The sequence below is a fragment of the Paramormyrops kingsleyae genome, chromosome 20 (genome assembly GCF_048594095.1).
Source record: "Paramormyrops kingsleyae isolate MSU_618 chromosome 20, PKINGS_0.4, whole genome shotgun sequence".
Lineage (NCBI taxonomy): Eukaryota > Metazoa > Chordata > Actinopteri > Osteoglossiformes > Mormyridae > Paramormyrops > Paramormyrops kingsleyae.
Window position 1 is genome coordinate 9,873,906 of NC_132816.1, and position 23,890 is coordinate 9,897,795.

The 23,890-nt window shown below is 43.5% G+C and overlaps 1 protein-coding gene across 1 annotated transcript; it reads right to left on the reverse strand.

Moving 5' to 3' along the window:
- Nucleotides 1-18,213: 18,213 nt before the first annotated feature.
- Nucleotides 18,214-21,833, reverse strand: znf668 (zinc finger protein 668). The gene is made up of 2 exons (XM_023828255.2): nt 21,545-21,833; nt 18,214-20,845 (listed from the first exon to the last, which is right to left on the reverse strand). Exon 2 carries the CDS (start codon nt 20,811-20,813, stop codon nt 18,843-18,845), a length of 1,971 nt encoding a protein of 656 aa, XP_023684023.1. The 5' UTR covers nt 20,814-20,845; nt 21,545-21,833; the 3' UTR covers nt 18,214-18,842.
- Nucleotides 21,834-23,890: the final 2,057 nt, after the last annotated feature.

Consider the following 23,890-nt stretch of genomic DNA (forward strand, 5'->3'; position numbering starts at 1 on the left):
TAACCAAAGCAAAAGTACAAAAGGTGCAAAACGAAAATCAGCAAACCAATAACCAAAACTGCCATACACAATAAATCCAAAACCAATAAAGCAAACCAACTAAAATAAAGCAATGAGCAGAGCTGGACATGCAGCGGCGCGTAACACTAGATTCTATCCCACACATCAAAGTATAAGAGGCAGGGGAACAGCTTGGTTGTGGTGTCAGTTGCTGAGAACTGCAGTTAGTGGCTTCTTCTGTTTACTTGGAAACTTGTAAATTTCATAATGATACATGTCACATATTGACGTATGATGTAGTGCAGTGTCTCTGAACTCGATTCTCAGGGACCCCCAAACAGTCTTTGTTTTTGCCCCCTATCTGGCAGGGAGCTGAGAGGAACCAAAAACATGGACTGTCTACTGAGGGCACCCACAGGAAGCAGTGCATGAGCAAAGCTGTGAAAATAAAGGTTCTATCCGCCCCCCATCAATGATCGTCTGCTTATAGTGATCAGTTTTACCCAGACAGACGTGATCACTATAAGCAGTTTGTACTGTATCTCAAGGTACAGATGTACAGTGTATGTTTGTGTATGTAACATATAGAACTTGAGAACGTGTTACATAAGAGCTATGATTCTTCTCCAGCTTTCCAATGAAATTCTGTTGAACCTCTTAGGGTGTGGGCATAATAAAAAACAGTGAGCACAAATCTTCCCAGAGGGTAGTCAATTTTAAACAAATGTCACGCAACTTCCAGAGATCTAAAGACTGATCTGGAATAAGAGTTTCAACCCTCACTGTAGCAGGAAGCTAAATGGTTGAAGGCATAGGTAGACCACACTGTTGAAAAAGACACAAAAGAACCAGGCTGAACTTGCAGCAGCAAGCCCAGAGCTTCTGGGAAAAACATTCTGAGGACAGAAATGCAAATCAGTTCTTTGTTTACAAATGACAAAAAACCTTCACAGGAAAAAACATTCACTGTGTTGTGTTTAAATTCCACTCGCCTACCATATAGTGAACCAGCCATTTTGTAGTGCTGTTTTAATTCTCAACTGTAGACTCTGATCTGATGACAGTCCTGAGATGTGTACTGTGCTGTATTAGTTATTAAATGGAAGCGAAGGGGATAGTATGCCGAGTATTTCTGTTAGATGCTCATACTGGTTAAAATGCCATTTGTTGCATTCTGGCAAAACAAATTATTGTATTCCATCTACATTGAGGCCAGTTAATAAGTTTCAATGGACTGCACATAACTGAATGGGAGCTGAAGCATGCAATTATTAAGAGTTGGCAAATTTTTACGATGTTTCAGAGGCGGTCAGAAACTCTAACAGTCTGATGAGAAGAGAGTCAGGTATCTAAAGGCTGTGGTACGGTTCCGAAGTTAAGATGGAGCCTCTTTCATCTGGAAGCACCATGACACCCCCATTGGCTGCAATCCCCCCCCCCCCCCCCCCCCCCAGATGCTGCCAGTACCTTTGGATGGGCAGGGTGGGGCAGTAATGAGCTTCCTGTCAGTGAATAGTCAGGTTTGTTCATTTACCTCCACGTGGAAGAAATGGTTAAAAATTACACAGTTTTTTTTTTCTTTTTTTTTGAGGGACTATGAATGGGAGACTAAAAATAAATGGATGAAGTGGGTGGGATGTGTACATCTATGGCTCCATTTCGTAGAAAACAAGTGGGAAGTGGGAAGTGTATGGATTGGGGGGAACTCTGAGTGAGCACATCAATAAACACAGGCTACTCAAGTATATGGAGAAAACACCGATTACAAAATCATATCATTTGTTTGCAAGTATAGGCAGTTCTCTGACTTCTCTGAATGGTTGTAGATATCAGCAAAAAAGCAAGCAGCTTCACTGTCTGCAAACACCATGAACTAATACTAATTTAAATGATTCAGTGATTAACCCATTTAATTTAACATCCAGTTATCCTGATCACGATTGGGATGGGGGGAGGGGGGGTTAGCCTTGCACAGGATGCCAGTCCATCACACACTCACACATAATCAAACTCTGGGTATAATCGGGGCATTGGGGTAAACTATGGAGGGGGTGGGGATTGTAACCACCCTTATAATCAAAGCCAGCCAATATAACCCCCTGGACCTCCTTAAATGGCTGTAGACCACAATCCCCACCCCCACCCCCACCGCTGCCACCCCCAGTGCTGAACCCAAAGTCATGCTCTTAAATGTGTGTAATCTACATATGCTTAAAACTTGTCTTTTGCCTGTCAGCGAGAACCACGGCACCCACACAAACGAAACACAAGACAAGCATGTACAGCTGTAGGTGTGAGGCTTACCCACTGAGTCACTGCAGTGATGCAAGTGACAGTCCTCATCTCCAATAACAATGAGTCTATTATGGTGATAGATTGTGACTACATGTTTTTTAAAATGGCTTCAAGGTGAGAAAATCCTTTAAATTGTTACATTAGGTTCAAAATATAGCATGGATTATACATTTATCTAAAGTCATTTTAGTATACTAATAAAATAAGTGATTATTCATTGACTTTGAGGGGAAGCGCTGCAGACAAAGAGCGCCTTGCTGTCCGGCTTGGGCAGATTGGCGCACCGCCCGCAGTTCTGAGTCGGAAAATTCTGGTCTCGGCGCCCGGGACCTCTCCGGCCCTTCGCCTTGTGGTGCGTGTCTGGTAACGCTACTGAGGGTTTATGACAAAGTAATATTGAAGAATAAAGTTTTTTTTTTTAATAAAAGGAGACAAAAACTGCATTTTTATACGTATAAAGTATCAATGCCGAATGGTCCACCCGTGTTGAAGTAGAAACTGGATGAAGTAGAAACTTTAAAAAGGTTTCCTGACGGATATGGTATTGTTTGGAGAAACCGAGGGAATGTAGTTTCATAATGGCCGAAATGTTTCATATCCGACCTAAAAGGAAAGAAGAAAAACATTCGTCATTGACAGCACTTGGCTTGTTCTGCAGAATTTCTTAGTAAATGTGAGCATGTCGGTGCGCACATTTTCGCAGTGCGGTTCGGAAGTGACTCGGGGCTCCTGCGTGGGTGTCGCCGGCTTTAAAACAGGGCACGTATTATACCGGCTGACTCATTCCGATGGCAGCCTCCCCGGCGTGATTGCGATATTCACTTTGAGGGAATGCTTTCTCCACATAAAATGGCTCCAAACTTTATTTCTTATATTTTGATCGCGATCGTCATTGCGGCTGGAACAAACGCGCAAAAAAGTAAGACATATCCCGTGTTCTGTCCTCCATAGTGTTTCGTTCTTGTCTTTCACGTTTTAATACACTTCGCAAGTTACGTTAGATGTGCCGCTAAAGAAGTTAGTTAGCCAACTAGCGAGCACTTGTATACTGGCTACTTTAATAAAACAATTATTTTTCCTTTTTCAATGGGTAATAATCTGTTGAAAAAGAAAAGATTAATTATATATCTGGCTTTCGTTTGACCTGAAGTTACATCAGCCGGTTCCGCATTCCAGTGTCTTTACTTCATCCACATGAGTTAGTTCGAATAAAGCGGATTGTTTAACTATTGACAGATATTTGGGAAAGTCACAACGGAATTTACCTGCGTGCATAATAATTCATATGTATTTTAAGTTGTTAAAGATTTGTGTTTTATCACGAGATTTATTATGTTTGTCTCTTTGACACCTTTTTTTAATTAAAAATCAAAATCCTGAAACACCACTGATAGCTGAGGAACATCATGAAAAAGTTTTATACTGCCTTGTTTTAAGAAAGTGTCACTCAGGTTCCAAATATACAAAAAGCACCAGAATTCGTAAAGCAGCCATGGAGCAAGATAAAGATTACTGAAGTTGACAGGATTAGAGGACTGGCCATGGGGAGACTCTGATCTGATGACAGTCCTGAGATGTGTACTGTGCTGTATTAGTTATTGAATGGAAGCGAAGGGGATAGTATGCCGAGTATTGCTGTTAGATGCTCATACTGGTTAAAATGCCATTTGTTGCATTCTGGCAAAACAAATTATTGTATTGCATCTACATTGAGGCCAGTTAATAAGTTTCAATGGACTGCACATAACTGAATGGGAGCTGAAGCATGCAATTATTAAGAGTTGGCAAATTTTTACGATGTTTCAGAGGCGGTCAGAAACTCTAACAGTCTGATGAGAAGAGAGTCAGGTATCTAAAGGCGGTGGTACGGTTCCGAAGTTAAGATGGAGCCTCTGTCATCTGGAAGCACCATGACACCCCCATTGGCTGCAATCCCCCCCCCCCCCCAGATGCTGCCAGTACCTTTGGATGGGCAGGGTGGGGCAGTAATGAGCTTCCTGTCAGTGAATAGTCAGGTTTGTTCATTTACCTCCATGTGGAAGAAATGGTTAAAAATTACAGTTTTTTTTCTTCTTTTTTTTTGAGGGACAATGAATGGGAGACTAAAAATAAATGGATGAAGTGGGTGGGATGTGTACATCTATGGCTCCATTTCGTAGAAAACAAGTGGAAGTGGGAAGTGTATGGATTGGGGGGACTCTGAGTGAGCACAGGCCAGAGGTGGATAGTTCAGGTCCAGAAAGTACAAATCCAGGCTATGATTTTGGTTCAGCCAACCAGCTGAGTATATTAAGAGGTACAGTTACAGATTACTCAGCTGGTTGGTTCAATTAAAATCTTTCAGAACCGGAGCTACCCAGCTCCACATATGACCGCACTATGAGCGTTTTTCATTCAAATCACCACATTGGGGGAGTATATTGCCAACATAAAGTGATGGCGGTTTGTGAAAGTGCATCTTTATATAGCCATGATCAAAAGCTTTTTGGGATTTACCACCTGTTAAGCAGAGGTCATCGATAAACACAGGCTACTCAAGTTTATGACGAAAAGACCGATTACAAAATCATACAATTTGTTTGCAAGTATAAGCAGTTCTCTGACTTCTCTGAATGGTTGCAGATCTCAGCAAAAAAGAAGCAGCTTCACTGAAACGCCAGCAGTAACTTCCTGCTCTGCCATATACGTGTTGTACGCAACGCTGTCCCAGTTTCCTGCTCACTCATTTCTGAGCTCGCCTTTACATAAGAACTGTCCACAGGACATGACCTGCATGTTTCATTTTCAAAGTACTTCAGTTGTGTCCGTTATGAATCTCTTGAGTTCCCTCCAAAGCCACAGCGAGGAACCCATCGGCACGATGTGCTGCTCGGAAAACGAGGAGCAGTATGACGGCTTTGTGCATAGAAACTTCTCATTTATACTTTGTTTACTTTAAAATATGTTTAAATTTGGGGTGCTGTTGTGGATTTTCAGTCATTATTCGCATTTTATGTTTCTGAAAGTGAATGGAACTTTCACTACACTGCGTGGAGTCTACAGTACAGCTAAACACTCAGCCAGTAATAATTCACCGTACTTGGTTTCTAGCTTGTAGGCCCAGCAAAAACGTTAAGGTGTATTGTGGCGCATAATGCAGACCTCGGGATGCTTTAGAGCGATACATACTCCGCACTGCAGGCGTATTTTCACTTGCACCTTACGCAGGTTGAGAGACAGTCTGGGGAGCAAGTGTGCATTTCTCGCACTGTCAGCGTCTTAGGTTAGCGGAAATCCCCAACACACTTAAAGAACCAGAAACCCACACTGGGCTCCATAGATTGATTGTCCTATGTTATTTCCTTCCATTTCTCTGAATGTCTCGATACTGATGAAAACTTTCTATCCATTTTCCGTGCTTTTGTTCAGTACGGGGATGCAGTGGTGACTTTGTATTCCAGTCAAAAATGAATTGGCATACAAATTTGCATTTATTCAGTCTTATATTGGTTCAACATATTATTGCCCAATCAAAACTTAATGGAAAGTGAGGAGCCTGAACTGGTTAAATATAATTATATACGCCACATATTATGGAGTAATATGCTGAGTTAGTTTATTTCCAAAACGGCAGTAATATGCTGAGTTAGTTTGGTAAGTTGAATGTTAAAGGGCAGACAAAGTCTTCAGATTTAAGACCCATTTCCTAAGGAGGTCTAGGACAGAGTGTGATTGAAAGGTAGACCAAGAACTTTAACTAGGGCTGCACAGTATCAAACTGTCTTAAATGTCTTAAAGTAATATTGCCATATTAATAAAAGAAAAAAGTAGACAAACTTACCCAAACTAAACTATAGCCAAATAGACTTTGTTATTATCTATCAATAGAGTGTATCAAATAAGTTGGTAGTGTTGCTGTGTTGTGTTAGCAGAGACAGAGGATTACCGACAAATGCGATGTGATTATTGCGCATGCACACATCACAATGATGACATATCGTGCAATCTTACATCCTACAGATGCAAGGTGGGATAAAAAGTATTATGTGTATACATTTTATCATTGGTACATGTCACAGGTTTATACCAGGTGTGAACAGAGCTAATGTTTATATGACGACTTTGTCTAAATTCAGCTAAGCATGATGAAAGTGGATGTAAGGGTCTATAGAGTTGGAGAGCTATTTTACTGGATCATTTATCTTGTGACAGCTTTTCCAAGACTTCAAACTAATAAATCACCAATGAAGAGCTCCTCTATACCAACAGGCATGATTTTGAAATTACAAAGCCTATGATTGCTTTGCAGGGGGTGCAGCCTTGGGTCCGTGGACCCCTATCTGAATGGAACTGAGGACTCGCAATGTAGATTGTGTCAAAAAATACCTACAAATTAAGTAATGTTAAAGGTGATTACGTACAGGAAAGTTTGTGTATGTATTACAGAAAGGTGGTAGATAACTATATAAAATAGTGATACTTCCTTAATTCCTGGGGGGAAATGGGGGAACCCTCACGTATCCCATCCCCTCTCCATAACGCACAGATGCGTTTATGGGTGAGAGTACAAGGTCATCCGCCATCCAGTGCTCCTAGAGTACCTGGGGGGGAGACCTTGCTCTAGCCCTGCTGGGGGCATCACTTCCCCAGAATGACCTTCCGATTACAGGCACAGAGGCCTGAGCCGCAGAGCCACACACCAGCCCACACACAGAAGGTGTTCAAGGTTACTTTATTGTCATCAGCAGCTTCATACATGTACAAAGAGTGATGAAACAGTGTTTCTCCGTGGCCCCGGTGCAACACATAGTAACATATAGTGCACTTACCATCACAGTAACAGGGCGTGCAAGATGCAAACAGGCAGTAAATAAATAATGCAGAGATATATGTATATGGATGTCCTTCCACTTTACTTCGTATATAATTATATTATATATTTAAAACTATATAATAACCAGACTAATGAAAATCCGCACAGGCAATCCATTAATAAAATTCAGGTAAACTGTACTCAGTGATGTTTTTTATGGAGATCTTTGGCTTTCTGTACAATATGCAGTACCGTGAAGTTTTTTAAACAGTTTAAACAGTTTCTGTACCTTAGCATTTAATACATATGATTATTTTTTACTTAATCACTTTGACTAGTTTATCCATCACATTTAATCTAGGAAATAAATTCAAAGCATATGTGCACTAAAATTACTGATTATCAGCCATTATTTGCAAACATGGCATATTATTTCAGATTATCCGCAAACTCTCGCCCAGTTTTTCATAATGCTTATAAAAATGCGCTAGACGGTTCTAATGTTACACAGAAACAGACTTCTGTTTTGAGTAATGTAACATTTAATGGATTTGCGTTATACTTCTGAGACTTAAGGAGCATGTTTTATTGTATCTTTCTTTGCAGATCAGTGCCACAGAGGGTATTTCTGGAATGTGGATGTAGGAAAGTGTGTTTCCTGTTCCATGTGCGAAGAATTTCCTAAAACTCCGTCATGTGAGACATGTAAGTGACACTTGCCAAGACAATATTAGCATGAGAAATTTTGTCATAAAATGTATAATGCATGTGTATCCATTTTAGGAATGACTCCTGTGCCTTACTGTTACACTTACTGCGGAACATTCTTTTTATTTATTTATTTTTTACGTATTGTGTTTAACTGAATATTGGTTATGTATTATCATGATATACACCTACAACCATTGTAATACACAATTATATGTGTAATATAAATGTTTCTCTATTGTTATGTTCTCATTACAAATTTACAATATGCATTCCTTAGTCTCCTTATTGTAGTTGTACAATATATGCAATATGCAGAGTTGTATGGAACGCCATAATACTCAAAATGAAATTAATATATCTATAAATAAATAATAATAATAAACTACTACTACTACTACTACTACTACTACTACTACATTTTAATTATTTGTACACAAAGTTAGTTTTTGTTTGCATTTGTTAACATTTGGTAATTGTAATCTACAATACTTACATAACACTTTAAACATGCAAATAATTAGCATTTAAAAAAAAAAAAGAATGTAAATAGCTAAAACTCACCAAGCTAATTGTATTGTCAAACTAATTAAATGTAAAACTCACCACATTAATTGTATCTGTCTGTCACAAAAACATGGACTGTCTGGGGGTCCCCATGGACCAGATTGAGAAACACTGGTACAAGTTCACCTCTTTGCTTCAGTCAAGAAAGGAATTTATCAAAGGAAATAGAGTGCTATAGTTAGCATGAATCTATGTAAGTATTGACTGCAGTTTTCAGCAAATCAGTCATTTTACCGTTAATGTGATGAGTTACTCCTGTTTTTCCATTCACCTTGGTCAGATGATCCCTAACCCTACCATGAAACTTGATAGTGGCGGCGTCATCGCACAATTTTTTCAATATTATCAAAATAAAATACAAAGAGCGTGGAGCTCAGTACAAGGTCATTTTTAAGGGCATACCTGCTTTGGTCTGCAAGGAACCTGGACTCAAGGCTGGAGGAGAGATTTACGTTTCAGCAAGACAATGAGATAAAACTCACAGCTAAAGCAGATGCATTTTTTCTGACAGTGTGGAAAGTCAATGTCTTGTAGGGGACCAGCCAAAGCTTGGACCTGAATCTGTTTTAGAACCTAAGCAACTTGAAGATTGTCTATCCAAAGTGTAAAATAGGCTGTGTAGACCAGCATGGAGCAGCATATGGGTGCAATATATCAATTCTCCCCATATTGGTTAATTTAGATAACTATTCAGTAATAAAATGTGTTGTGATACTACACATTTTTAATTTTATCCTGTAACTTTTGTTTTAACTAGACCTCATTGTTCATAAGCTACGTCTTGAAGTTATCAAGTGATCAACAATATCGAATGTTTTGAACATCTCAAATGAGTAACATAATATTCTTCATGTGGATTGCCATCTTCTAACAGCTAGTTACCATTATGTTGTGGAACCATTATGGAACCTTTCATCCTGTAATCTGCTTTTGAAGTAATTTTCATTTTCATACTTTAGTCAACATTACTTCTTACTGCCATGATTGGGTGTTAATTTTTCACGAGGTGCACCCTGTTCATGCTTGCTGTTACAATAAATCATTTCAGAGTGGCATTTTGTTTGTGGTGATGTTTAAGGTGTTATTTGCTCTTTTAGAGCTGGTCATGAATTGGACACCTAGAAAGGAAATGTAAAAATTAAAAAGGCATTCATCACACTACCACACATTTTAAATGAGGTCACTGTACAATTACCCTGTACTATTCCAACACATGTTACAAAGTTCATCTAATATCAGATCACTGCATAGCCCCTAGTTTCTCGGATTCTCTTTCACTGTTTTTCATTTACAGGTGAGTCTCCGGATGACTCTTCTGATGTCTGGAAGCTGGCCGCCATTACCAGTGTCTCCACCCTGGCGGTCTTAATGGTCTCAGGGATATTGCTAGTAGGCGTGCTAGTCCACCGTTACAGGTCCAGGCGGAAAGGAACCTTACGTGGTAAGAGTGTATCTGCATGCAAGTTCAGGTTGTAGCTGTATTCTTTTGGCATAAGGACCCAATGATTAAAATATGTACTAATGCTTTATTTAAATTCAAGTGCCTTTATAAATAAAATTTATAGGTCAATTAGGTGGTGAGCTCAAAAAGTTGTGTTTGAGCAGGGAAATCTGTAAACTGTGTCCTGGCCCACAATGACTGGGACTGGGGAACCCTGTTCTAGATTATTATCTACAGTAGTCAATTCCAGTGTGTTTTTAATTATTCATTTAAGAAGTGAAACTTTTAGCATGTTTGGAATCTGTACCGGCACCCAAAAGGTTGCCAGATCAAATCGTGCTCATATCACGATTGGGCCCTTGAGCAAGGCCCTTGACACCAGATAAATAGACAACTCTGCACTCCGAGCCCCAGCTTTGCTCACTTGCATCTCATAGGCGGCTACAGGAATTCTGTGTATCTGTAGTCGTACTTGTACAAATTGCAAAATAAATAATCACAAATCAGAAAAAAAAAATTAGAATCACAAAATCTTGTCTACTCCGTGTGCTCTGTCATCCTGTATTTCATTTTTCTCTCTTGCAGGACCCATTGAAGAGACTGCCGGACCCCTTTATGAAGCATAAGCGGCTGCACAGGTATCTAAATGGAAGCCTTTCATCTGTCTGAACAAAACATGAAGGCGAAGATAGAGGGGGGGGGGGGCTTCAATTCACAGGCTGAAACCCAGGAGCCTCCGCTGCAAAATCACCTAAAATGGTGGGGGGGGGGGGGTTCTGATCATGTTAGTATGCCTTTGCTAATATCCTTAGGTTAGCTTGCAGAAGTATTTCAGGAGCACGTGCAGCAAATTCAGTTCCTGTCTGCGCATTGTTTCAGTATGAAAATTAGGCGCAGCTGAAACCTTTTGTGGAGCAGTACAATGTTGGCAAACGTCATAATCATAGTTATTTGGGTCAATATTGAGTTCATGATTATTTAACACAATTACTCATTGACTTTGGAAATGTATTTGTTTGAACTTAAAAAACATGCGTTTTTAACAGTAAATTCGCTTGAACCCTAAATATAGCTCAACTAATAAACAAATAAAAAGAGACTGGACAGGGGTGCCCCAGATTTATAATGCAGGGTTAAATGGAAACATTAATGATAACTGAAATGTTGCACAATCATTTCATCTTGATTACTATGTTTTGATAATCATTGGAAGCCGAAGATTGTAACTGAAATTAAAAATTTGATTAATGCCCAGCCCTAGTACAATGTCATGAACATACAGCAGTCATGCTCATGCAGTGCTGTAACCTGACCTCTCCCATGTCTCAGGTCTCCAGCACGAGTTAATGTGAATTAAATATTAATACCATTACTATGGCTGAGCCTCATCTATGGTCATTATCCCTCCTCATTTCCTGTGCCGTGGTGCTGAATGTCATTCAGGAGACTGCATTGCTTTTTAATTTTAAATAAAGTAATCGCTGAATATTTTCATGCTAAAATGGCTTGTTTTGAAGGGAACAAAGCTATGTGCAACACAACTCTGTTTAAGCATGAAATAATATTGTTTTGTTGTGGTATTCCATTATTATACACAAAGAATACTTATATGACAGAATGTGAATTTAAATATCTGTAGTCACTAGTTGACCTTTATAATATTATTCTGTTTTGTATTAAAGGAAGTTGAACCGAAGTGAAATATATAGATACATTATAGATGCACTATGCTGTAGTAAGGAAAAAATTTGACTGATTTTTGAAAGAGAATCTCTTTATGAAATACTCTTAAAATTCTTTTTTCTTTTTCTCTTTCAGTGTTTTCAGACCGGCTGGAACAAGACAAAAGACAAATGTACTAGAGTGCAGCACAGTTCCTGTTCCTAACATTGTTAGACTGTTACTGACCCTTAGGACAGCATTTAGAGGTGTTTCTGTAAGTCGGGAGAGTGTCTGATCGCCACCTAAAGCTGGTCGCTTTGCTGAGGCTAGGAAGTGGAGGTGAAAACCCACTGTAATTTGCCTACACTTTACTTTAATAGGGTTTTCCTTCCAGTGCATTGAAAGCAGATACAGTAAGTCCTCACATCAGCATATGCATTTATTTATCTGTATGAAAACAGTGAATTATTTAATAGTAGCTCGCACAGATATTCACAGCCTCCTTTTCACGGAAGTAGCCCATTTGTGAACCTGTTTTTGTCCGTTTGCCACAGATTTACTTGTTAAATTGCCCATAGGTGAAGGGTGGAGGATGTCAGGGGATTAGGCATTAAAACCTGTGTAAAAAAGGAGCTTCCAGCTTATTCTGATACTATATCGAGGTCAGGAAAAGTGAGTGTTTTTTTACAAAAAAATAAATTATATTATCTTAATTATTGAGATTTTTTTTCTATGTTGGTAAATAAAATTGCTTTATAAGTGTGTAAATATAAAGTTTTGGAAACACTTTCTGGTCAAATCGTATGCTACTTCTGACACATTGAATGAACTCTGTTCTGATAGTAAATGCTTTTGTATCATTCGGTTTTGGCAGGAAATGTTTTTATAATTATTTATGTAATTGATTAGCCCAATGAAAGGGGTAACAGAGCTTTCAGGCAAATGTACTGGCATTTTTAATAGTTAAACTTCAAAAAAATGGTGACAGCAAAATTATTATTATTATTATTATTATTATTATTATTTATGTTGTTTTTATCACTAAATATAGAATGATATTTTAGCAAAATGAAAACTCAAAGACACAACACTACTTTGGTAGTTTTTGTAAAGATAAATTGGTTCAATCCAGCTGCTGCTGTTTTTTCAGTTTGTGGAGATTACTGTAAGTGCATATTTAACAAACTGCACATTTAACAATTCCATTTTGATCTTTCAGTTTGTTGTTTTCATTCCAGATGAAGCTAAGAGTACCTTTTCAACTTTTCCTTGGGCTTTTGTACTGAATGTTGAAGCACACTGATATAATTTCCCCATGTTTCTTAATGTCCACAAAAATGTGTGTTTGATCTAATTTCGTTTTTGCTCAAAATTAGTTTTTGTTGTATCAAAAGAACTATCAGAATATGATTGTCTTGATGAAGTCATTACACACGTGAATAAAATACAACTTCTGTCATGGAGAGTGGTGTTGTGGCTTTGCTCCTCCAGGCCTGTGGGTTGACTTTGTGTGTGTAGTAGGCTGTGTGATAGTCTGTGGCTGTGTGAATGTGTTATGTGTCCTGCCATCCGGGATGAGCCCTGCCTGTGCTAACCCTAACCCTAACCCTAACCCTGCCTGTGCTAACACTAACCCTAACCCTGCCTGTGCTAACCCTAACCCTAACCCTAACCCTGCCTGTGCTAACACTAACCCTAACCCTGCCTGTGCTAACCCTAACCCTAACCCTAACCCTGCCTGTGCTAACACTAACCCTAACCCTGCCTGTGCTAACCCTAACCCTAACCCTGCCTGTGCTAACCCTAACCCTAACCCTGCCTGTGCTAACACTAACCCTAACCCTGCCTGTGCTAACCCTAACCCTAACCCTGCCTGTGCTAACCATAACCCTAACCCTAACCCTGCCTGTGCTAACCCTAACCCTAACCCTAACCCTGCCTGTGCTAACACTAACCCTAACCCTGCCTGTGCTAACCCTAACCCTAACCCTGCCTGTGCTAACACTAACCCTAACCCTGCCTGTGCTAACACTAACCCTAACCCTAACCCTGCCTGTGCTAACACTAACCCTAACCCTAACCCTGCCTGTGCTAACACTAACCCTAACCCTGCCTGTGCTAACCCTAACCCTAACCCTAACCCTGCCTGTGCTAACACTAACCCTAACCCTGCCTGTGCTAACACTAACCCTAACCCTAACCCTGCCTGTGCTAACACTAACCCTAACCCTAACCCTGCCTGTGCTAACACTAACCCTAACCCTGCCTGTGCTAACCCTAACCCTAACCCTGCCTGTGCTAACCATAACCCTAACCCTAACCCTGCCTGTGCTAACCCTAACCCTAACCCTGCCTGTGCTAACCCTAACCCTAACCCTGCCTGTGCTAACCCTAACCCTAACCCTGCCTGTGCTAACACTAACCCCCCCCCCCCATTTGGCAACAATGGTTACGAAATGATTACAAAAATACAGGACAGATTCATGCTAAATGGATTTAGAAAAATAACTCTCAGGGGGTGTCAATTGCCTGTGGGCTCCAGACTCACTGTGTGACATATTATAATACATCATAATTTAAACATCTTTAAAGGAAATGAAAAGCAAATACGGATCAAATTTGGAGTAGCTTCAGTGACTGTATTACAAGATCTTTCAGTTCAATTACTGTTCTCAAGTTCAGGAATGAGTTTTCAAACAGAACGGCTGATTCCTTTAACTATTTACAGGTCACATATAAATTGTTACATTTGCACTTTTAAAGCACTCATATGGAAACCTTCACATATGAATCACTCTAATACTTATAATACAATACAATATGGGGCAATTCTGAGTACAAATAAAATTTGTGTCCTATGCTGACTGGGACAGGCTCCAGTGTCCCGCACCCTCCCCTCTATCTGCCCCCGACAGCTCCCCTACCCTCCCCTCTATCTGCCCCCGACAGCTCCCGCAACCTCCCCTCTATCTGCCCCCGACAGCTCCCGCACCCTCCCCTCCATCTGCCCCCGACAGCTCCCCTACCCTCCCCTCCATCTGCCCCCGACAGCTCCGGCACCCTCCCCTCTATCTGCCCCCGACAGCTCCCCTACCCTCCCCTCCATCTGCCCCCGACAGCTCCCGCACCCTCCCCTCTATCTGCCCCCGACAGCTCCCGCACCCTCCCCTCTATCTGCCCCCGACAGCTCCCCTACCCTCCCCTCCATCTGCCCCCCGACAGCTCCCGCACCCTCCCCTCCATCTGCCCCCGACAGCTCCCGCACCCTCCCCTCTATCTGCCCCCGACAGTTCCCCTACCCTCCCCTCTATCTGCCCCCGACAGCTCCCGCACCCTCCCCTCTATCTGCCCCCGACAGCTCCCGCACCCTCCCCTCTATCTGCCCCCGACAGCTCCCGCAACCTCCCCTCTATCTGCCCCCGACAGCTCCCCTACCATCCCCTCTATCTGCCCCCGACAGCTCCCGTACCCTCCCCTCTATCTGCCCCCGACAGCTCCCGTACCCTCCCCTCTATCTGCCCCCGACAGCCCCCTACCCTCCCCTCCATCTGCCCCCGACAGCTCCCCTACCCTCCCCTCCATCTGCCCCCGACAGCTCCCCTACCCTCCCCTCTATCTGCCCCCGACAGCTCCCCTACCCTCCCCTCTATCTGCCCCCGACAGCCCCCGAGAGCCCCCTGCCATCCCCTCTATCTGCCCCTGACAGCTTCTGTCTTCATTCTCCAGGGTATACCACGAGTATTTGGACTTCATCCACTTAATCCACTTATCTCATGGAGACCCTGCATCTTTCCTGGCACACCAGCACTTCAGTGGGTTTTTATACCTAAATATAAGGAAAGCCTAACATCTAGAAACCCTTCTTTCTTCCTTATCAGTTTCTCATTTTGTAGCTTCCCTCTGCCTCACTTTCCAGTAGCACACTGTTGTGCAGAGTGTAAGTGAAAACCAGCCATTTGCTCCTCACTTTCTGTAGCAGATCCTTTCTATCTAAATGAGTTATGGCGTCTCCCACTCAATGTGCGTGCTGCTGTGCAGAAGGAAGCCAAAGAAAATGCTTAACTATTTATCTAGCTAATAAGTGTATATTTGCTTAGAAATAACACACAGTCTAACATTAAGTTAACATAGTAAAAACTAACAAGAAATTCTCCAGAAAAGTTACTGATATCTTGTTCTAGCTAGATGAACACCGCTTTGGTTACCAAACCTCTCCTCAAAGGCACCCTAGCCGTTCCATGTATTAGTTATATTTCACCACCGTATTTATTAGTTAGTAAAATATCTTAATGGAGAATTTTTTTGTCAAACATCTAACGCTCGTGGTTTTGATAGGGTTAGGGTAACACACTTTGACACTTAATATTGTACTTTACAGCAACATGAAGATAATTTTCCTTGACTGCCAAAGAGGCACTGAGGACCAAGAGACAGACCCTACCAGGGATAATGAGCATGTGTGGGGTAACCTATCTGCTATTAGCTCATCATCTAATGGAAAGGACCTGCAGTGTTGAAGGAGCTACTTGCTAAAGGAATGTCCAGGATTTCAGGCATGCACAGCCCAGGGAACACAAGGCAAGGCCACAGGCATGCACAGCCCAGGGAACACAAGGCAAGGCTACAGGCATGCACAGCCCAGGGAACACAAGGTAAGGCCACAAGCATGCACAGCCCAGGGAGCACAAGGTAAGGCCATAGGCATGCACAGCCCAGGGAACACAAGGTAAGGCCACAGGCATGCACAGCCCAGGGAACACAAGGTAAGGCCATAGGCATGCACAGCCCAGGGAACACAAGGTAAGGCCATAGGCATGCACAGCCCAGGGAGCACAAAGTAAGGCCACAGGTGTGCACAGCCAGAAGGAAGAGGGCAGCTGACACATTCAGCAGGGCTGCAGTCAGGGGTCCCCGAGAAGCTAGAACAGGCTGATGAAACCTCGCAGCCATCGCTGCATCAGCCCATATTGCGGCACAGCACTGACAATGCAGAAAAGGGGGAGGAGGGAGGCATGTAATGAAAGCGGGACAGTCACTATATCACACCAAGGACAGCCCTGACAGCCTTTTCAGCTCCTCAGGAGATTTACATTCGAGGGGCTGATAAGACTCCTGGCCAAGCAGGTGCACTGAGGAGGGGACGTCCCCTGGACCACAGCCAGAGCTCAGCTTGGGAAAGGCTCCGATTGCAGCGACTGTCACTGATAGATATGCGTTACAATGGGCAGCACAGGTCCGGCGCTGTGGAGCGGAGCAGGCTGCAGGCGCATGTGACCAGATAACTGAGAAAGCTTGAGGGTGAAGAAGCCAACGGCAGGCAGACCATTGGGGGGCCTCATTCATCCAGCCGTTCTCTGAGAGACCCTGCCTGAGCAAGGCAATCGCTGAATGCAGCATTTCCAATAGTTATATATCCTTCAGAGCCTTTAACCCCCCCTATACACACACACACTGATTAATGTAACCCTCTGCTCATAAATCTTTAAAAGATATTTATGCTTTTATAGTATCAACGAAAATTCAGAATAATGCATTCAATTACAAATAAAAAACTGGAACAATGGCAGCTTAGAAAAGCCAGTATTCTATATAGAGAATGTTGATCTCTGATTTTTCAGTGACCACTGGTCACATTCCAATAAGTTACCCACAAAGGTGAAACATGACCATATTGGTCTTATTTTGGTCAAGTAGACAATTGCTTGGCAAAATGGAAAATACTTCTAATTTAAACATACCAATGGGACAGTGTTAGGCATTTACAAAAAAACAGATGCTGTTTGGCTTAAAATTTCATATCATTGGTAAAGTCTTTGTTGAAAACCATTACAAATCACACTTTCACATATAAACTGTGTATGAAAACCAATTTTCCCAATTTTTCCGTCAGTGTATCTCATAAAACAGTCACCCCAACCCAATGGGGTTTCCAGGATAAAATCCATTAGATATCAAGGCTTTCGGCAAGCTTCGAGTAGAGATTTCACCCCAAAGAAATACTTAAACTGAAAGACATCAGACAAAAACACTCTTGCAGTGTCTTTGGGAAAAAAAAGTATTTTTGCTGAACAATGAGAAATGGCAATAACAAGGGCTTGTGCTTCCCAGATACGAACCGCAGACATACAGACAAACGACTCGAGAATCTCATGTCAGAGCCGGCCTGCACTGCCAGGGTTCTGATTATGCATGTTTCCTACTTTAACAGTCACAACTGGAGCTTAAGTACAGGGTTTGATGATTAAAATTAACTGTTTATTAAATAATAATCATGGGATCGCTGAGTCATCCTGTTTCACAGACCCTTACGGCAGTGATGCATAAAAAGCCATTATTTTAACAACTTGATGAATATGTATCACATCCCCGCAGCTGTCCTTAAATGCGGAGTAGTAGCTCAGTATGTGTTTAATAGCTGGGCTCCCTGGCAGGCTTTGTGCTGAAGGGTTAAGAGTCAGTCTTTGACTGAGACACCCCTCCAACATCCCCTTAAAAACTCCATTATAAAGTACATATTACTTGATGATTGGCATCTTTAAACACACTTTTAGTGATTTACAAACCATGAGTCAGGATTCAGCTGTATTCCCACCCACCGCAAACCAGCTCATGACATTAGTTTCGAATGTCTTCCTTTACCTACAGGTACCTTGGTTAACTAAGATATTTGATCAACATCAGTCTAAAGAGAGCATGGAAATCAGGCATTACCTGCAGTAATAAGAATTCAGTCTGGATAAAGCAAAACTGAAAAGATGGATTGCTTTTAATTTCCCAAGGAAACACTCATGTACCTGCAGAACATTAACCTTAAAGTACAGCTGGGCCAGCCACCGTGCTTCTAACGTAAAAGATGAACAATGAATGATCGGCTGAAGGACGGCACTTAAATACTATACCTTATATTCAGTGGCTTTTGAAGTTTTGAGTTGAAACTCTGGCCTTTGTAAAGCAATAATGAGGTTTGCTTTGCAGTAAAAAGATATGCTCACATAAATAATGTGCCGTAATGACATAATATGTAGTTCATTTGGAGATTAAATGACCAAGAAGCACAAACCAGTAAAAATGCAGCGTGTACCTGAACAGACGGTTTTAATAAGCTGTACCCTCTATCATTGGGGGAGGGGGTCTGCTATTTTAAAACCAGCAAAATAAACAGCGGAACTTTATTTTTCTCAAAAACAAGTAATACAAAAATTCACACATAAAACATTGAGATACTTAGTCCGCTATAGAGAAAAATAGGTTATGTGTGTACACAAAATTAAACTGCCTCTTGGGGTATATGCACTACACATAAACAGAAGCTGTTTAATAAAGAATGATGCTGTAAGAGTTTGAGGGAAAGATGCCTCAGTGCAGCTCGAGGCTGCCTCAGAGGCCCTCGACCTTCTCTATATACACCGTAGCTGGCACTGTCTGGAAGGCTGAAAGGGACACCGACACAGGAACGGCCAGGGAGATGCCCTCGCTTTCTGTGGAGGCTGGCAGACCCGTGTCGGGTGCTGATGTAGACGTCAGGGCCTGTTCGATCTGGGCGCGAGCCTGAGGTGGAGAGGGTAGCGAGTCTTGGTGAGTGTGCAAGTGTTTCCGGAGATAGGCTGCAAATAGGAAGGCCTTGCCGCAGTGCTGGCACACGTGAGGCCGGTTTGTGGAGTGGATACGCTGGTGTTTGCGCAGACCGGCCTTGTTCATGAAGCCCTTCCCACAGCTGTCGCAGATGTGAGGGCGGTGTGTCCGTTCGTGGGCACGCAGCTCGGAGAGCTGGCTGAACTCGGCCTGGCAGAGCGGGCACACGTGCTGACCCATGGGCAGGGAGACAGTTGCGGATGACAGAGGAGGTACGGCGTGGAGGCTCTCATGAGCTTGGACCTCCTCCCACGTGCCAAAGGTGACGTCACAGTGGGAGCAGGAAAACTGGGGCAGGGTGGTGGGAGTTGAGAGCGAGATGGAGAAGGGCTGCACAGTGGCGGGGCTCTGACCAGGCTGCGGCTGCTCCGGGGCACGCTCGGCCAGGTGCGTCCGCTCATGCTTGCGCAGGCTGGACGAGACCACAAATGCCTTGAAGCAGAGGCCGCACTTGAAGGGCCGCTCTCCCGAATGCACCCGCCGGTGCTTGTTCAAGCTGGAGCGCTCAGCGAAGGACTTGCCGCATTCGGAGCAGGAGAATGGCCGCAGCCCCGTGTGCACCAGCATGTGGCGGCGCAGGTCCCAGGACGCAACGAAGGCCTTGTCGCAACTCTGGCACTTGTACGGCCGCTGTCCAGAGTGAACCCTCTGATGCACCGCTAGGTCAGCCGGCTGCCGGAAGCGCTTAGTGCACTTATCACAGGGGTACGGCTTAAAGCCCGAGTGTGCCCTCTGGTGGCGGCGGAAACTGGAGGGATCGGAGAACATCTTTCCGCACTGTGGGCATAGGAACGGCTTCTCGCCGGAGTGTGTGCGCAGATGAGACTGGTAGGATGAGAGCTGTGTGAAGCCCTTGCCGCACTGCTCACACTGGTAGGGCTTACTCTGTGAGTGAATGCGCACGTGGCAGGCCAGCGAGGACGAGCGGGAAAAGGCCTTTCCGCAGTCGGAACACAGGTAGGGCTTCTCGCCTGTGTGCGAGCGCTCGTGGTTCTTCAGATCCTTCAGCTCCGTGTACGTCTTGCCGCACTGGCCACAGGAGTACGGCCGGTGGCCTTGGTGGTTGCGCCGATGCTTACGGTACACAGAGGGGTCGGCGAAACTCTTGCCACACTCGGTACAGAAGTAAGGCTTCTCGCCTGTGTGGGAGCGCTGGTGTACTTTCAGCTTGGACAGCGTGGGGTAGCTCTTGGAGCAGTGGGGGCAGGAGTGCGGCCGCTCCCCGCTGTGCTGCGTCATGTGGATGCGCAGGCAGATGGCCTGCATGAAGGCCTTGCCGCACTCTGTGCATACGAACGGCTTCTCGCCCGTGTGAGAGCGCGAGTGGTTACGCAGCTCCGTGGGCGTCTTGTAAGCCTTGTGGCACTGGTGGCACTGGAAGGGCCGCTGGGAGGAATGAGTGCGCTGGTGTTTGAGCAGCTGCGCCGAGCTGCCAAACGTCTTCTCGCACTTGGTGCATGCATGCAGTCTGCCCTCCTTGCCGTGCGCAGACACCTTGTGACTGCGCAGTGCTGAGGGGCTGGGAAAAGCCTCCTTGCAGGCCGGGCATTTGTAAGAGTACTTGGCCTTCAGGTGGCGCCCCCTACCTCTCCGTTTCCTAGGTTGCTCTTTTGTCTCTTTTTTTGGTTTCTCCCCCCCTTTGGATTCATCGTTTCCAGAAGCTGGAAGGTTATCTTGTCCTGCAAGTGGCAGACTGTCCAGCTGAGAGGAATCCATTTTATTCAATACAATCTCTTTCTCTTGCAGGTCTACAAAATACAAAAAAGGGTGGAAATTAAATGTGACATTTTAAATTACAGTAAGAGACAGAAATCCATTTACAGTAGGATGGATATGAGAGAATGGGACACACATCTCTTATCTGCATCAGTTTCCACTATTTAAAACAAGTTGAAGACAAAACAGGTCATGTTACAACTGCTGTGCAAAAATGAACATAACACTAACTACACCATGAAACTTCGTTATGGTTTTGCCATCTGTAAAAAGCAGTTCCTAATAGTATTTATGGAGCGCTTGACACGTTACTGGACATCTCCAGGCAGATCAGTGTGGTTTAGCCGGTGGCCGTATTGCCTCTTTAAAACTGCTTGGTATTTTTGTGAACGCGCTGTGCACAAATAACAAAATGGCCGGCGTTAGGACCACAGGGGACAATTGAGCAAAATACACCCCACAGCTTTTAAAGTAAAAAAAAACCGCATCGCATTAAATACACCACTCCGATTTATCCTTTATTCGCGGACAAAGGAAATGATACTGATGTTGGAATAAAACCATCCGGCGCCGATGCAGGTAGCAGCCGAGCCCATGACAGCTTCTGCCGGCTGTGCTCAAAATGGCTGGCTTTAGGACCGGCCGAGTCCTGCCGCGGAGGGCACTTTAAGCGCCGGTACGGGCGCAGGGGACGCCCCGGCCCCGCCGCCGCCGACACATCGTCTGCTTACCTCGCAGCGCCCGCGGCCCGGTCTCTATCCTGAGGCTGCCTCCCGGAGAAACTGCGATCTCTGCGGACAGCCCGGCGCTCCCACTGTTGGGTGAAGCAGGCTGCTGCGAGCTGCGGCGGAGGGCCGGAGGGCCGGCTTTAGGACCTGACGGAGAGGGGAAGGGGAGGGGAAACCGATTTTTTCACTGCTGGATTATTGTGGTACAAAGTAACAGACGAGTTCAGGACGGTTCGAATGACACATTTATATGTTTCCTTATTTATAATTTAAACGATTCCGTATCATTTAAAATATTTGGATTTTAGCAAAAAGATAAATTTATTGATGTTAATCAAAGGATGCATTTATGTAATAATAACCGACTGCATATGTGATCCGATTTGGGGTTTCGGCAGGGATGCCGTCCTGGCTGGCTCAGAAACAAGCACGATAACGCGTCCCGGTTTCCTGGCGCTCATAAAGCAGAGCGGGGCCGGTAGCAGCTCAGTCTCGGCCGAAAATGCTTGTAGCCGGTACCGATGATAGGGAGTTGTGGCGTGACAGTGCCGAGGTGCCCTTATATCATCCTTAATAACCAACTTTTATAACTAATGTCGCAGCATATGTGACTTGTTTACAAGGTTTAGTCAGTTGCCAATGGCTACAGATCTATCCCAGTTACCCCCGCCAGCAATGTGACAGGACCGTTTCAAACTGCTCCGCGGTCCAGTGCAGAGTACAGACGGCGCATCCATCCCCTTCATCAGTAGTTATCACCTTCTCTGGTCTGGTTTGTGTTCAACCTGTCCGCCATATGTTTGAAATAAAAGTACCAAACCTGTTGTATTTGTTATGACAACTTTAAGTGCCCGCGACTCCGAACGAGCAGGTGGTTGGAAGATGGGCAGCTGACTTATTTTGTTTAAAAAATAAAAAATAAAGTTATAAAGTCATATAAAACAGTAAGTCATTAAATGAAACTAGGCCTACTTGTGACTCGCAGTATATTCATTCGTCTTCCAAACCTCACATCTTCGTCAAGTGGCGAGGAGGGGAGCTGGAGCCTGCATGGGGCACAAGGCTGGAGATGCCAGTTCACCGCAGAGCACATATACGCACAGTCAGTCACTACAAAAAGATTAGACATCAATTGACCTATTTTCGTGCTTTGTACAGTGGAAAGAAGCCGGAATACACTGAGAAATTTCGCAAAACAGGGGAATTGGATTCGAACCCACCAACCTGCATTTGTGAAGTGACAGAACGTCCTCCACAGCTGGTGTACGAGCGAGCATTACGTTTGTATGACATATATATATTTGCGTAGCGTCAGGGTCGAAATGTATAGAATTATTATACAAATCTATTCTAATCCGGTTTTGGTTCTTTTGTCTAGGTATGACAGATCGAAAAAAATGCACCGGTCGAGTGCACCGCCTTCTTGTAAAATAAGTTCTAGATAGTTCTTTGTTGTTTACTGAGATGTTCTTAGGCTATGAATGGAAAACACTATAATGCACATTTACTGGGAGAAATTTACCTGCAGAAATATATTTTAAAATGATAAACCGTGCCATCTGTAAAGCATTGAAAGGTAGTGGTGGTGACAAATATAGGGTACTGAATGAATACCTAACAAATATAACACAATATAACCTCATATACTGTGACGCCTTGCTGGAGGACTGCATGAGTGCAGTTATTGTTGCTTTATCAAATTTGATCTGAATCCGGCTTTGAGAGCCACAGATAACCCACATTAACACCATTCTGTGGCAAACCAGACGGTCCAGAGTACATGCATATGTCGAACACAGTGAAGACTGCCTTTGTTTAGATATAAATATGATAGTGTCAGATGTCTGAAAGAATACGAAGGTCTGGTTTGTTGCTTTCAAAGGCTCCTTGTAATAAACATCTCATTTTAAAGCTTCATTCCTGTGACTTCCTTCCCACCCATTTTAACTCAAAAAAATTCCTTTCCCAAAACATCATTGAGGAATTATGGGATAGTGGCCAGAGGAGGACATGCATTCCAGAAGGTAGAATCGAATAAGACAGAACACTTCATAATACAATCCTGTTCATCATGAATGGACCTCCAGTCACTCAAACTAATTTTATACTCACTTCAAATACTATTCAAAATTATATCGTTCAGTAAGCAATAAAATTAACCCGCCCATCCATTTTCTGTACTCATGTGTCCTATTCAGGGTCACCAGGGGCTGCAGGCACAAGCCAGGGAACAACCCAGGATGGGGCACCAACGCGTCACAGGGCACAAGCCAGGGAACAACCCAGGATGGGGCACCAACCCATCACAGGGCACACTCACACATGACCACCTGCAGGCAATTTGGTAAC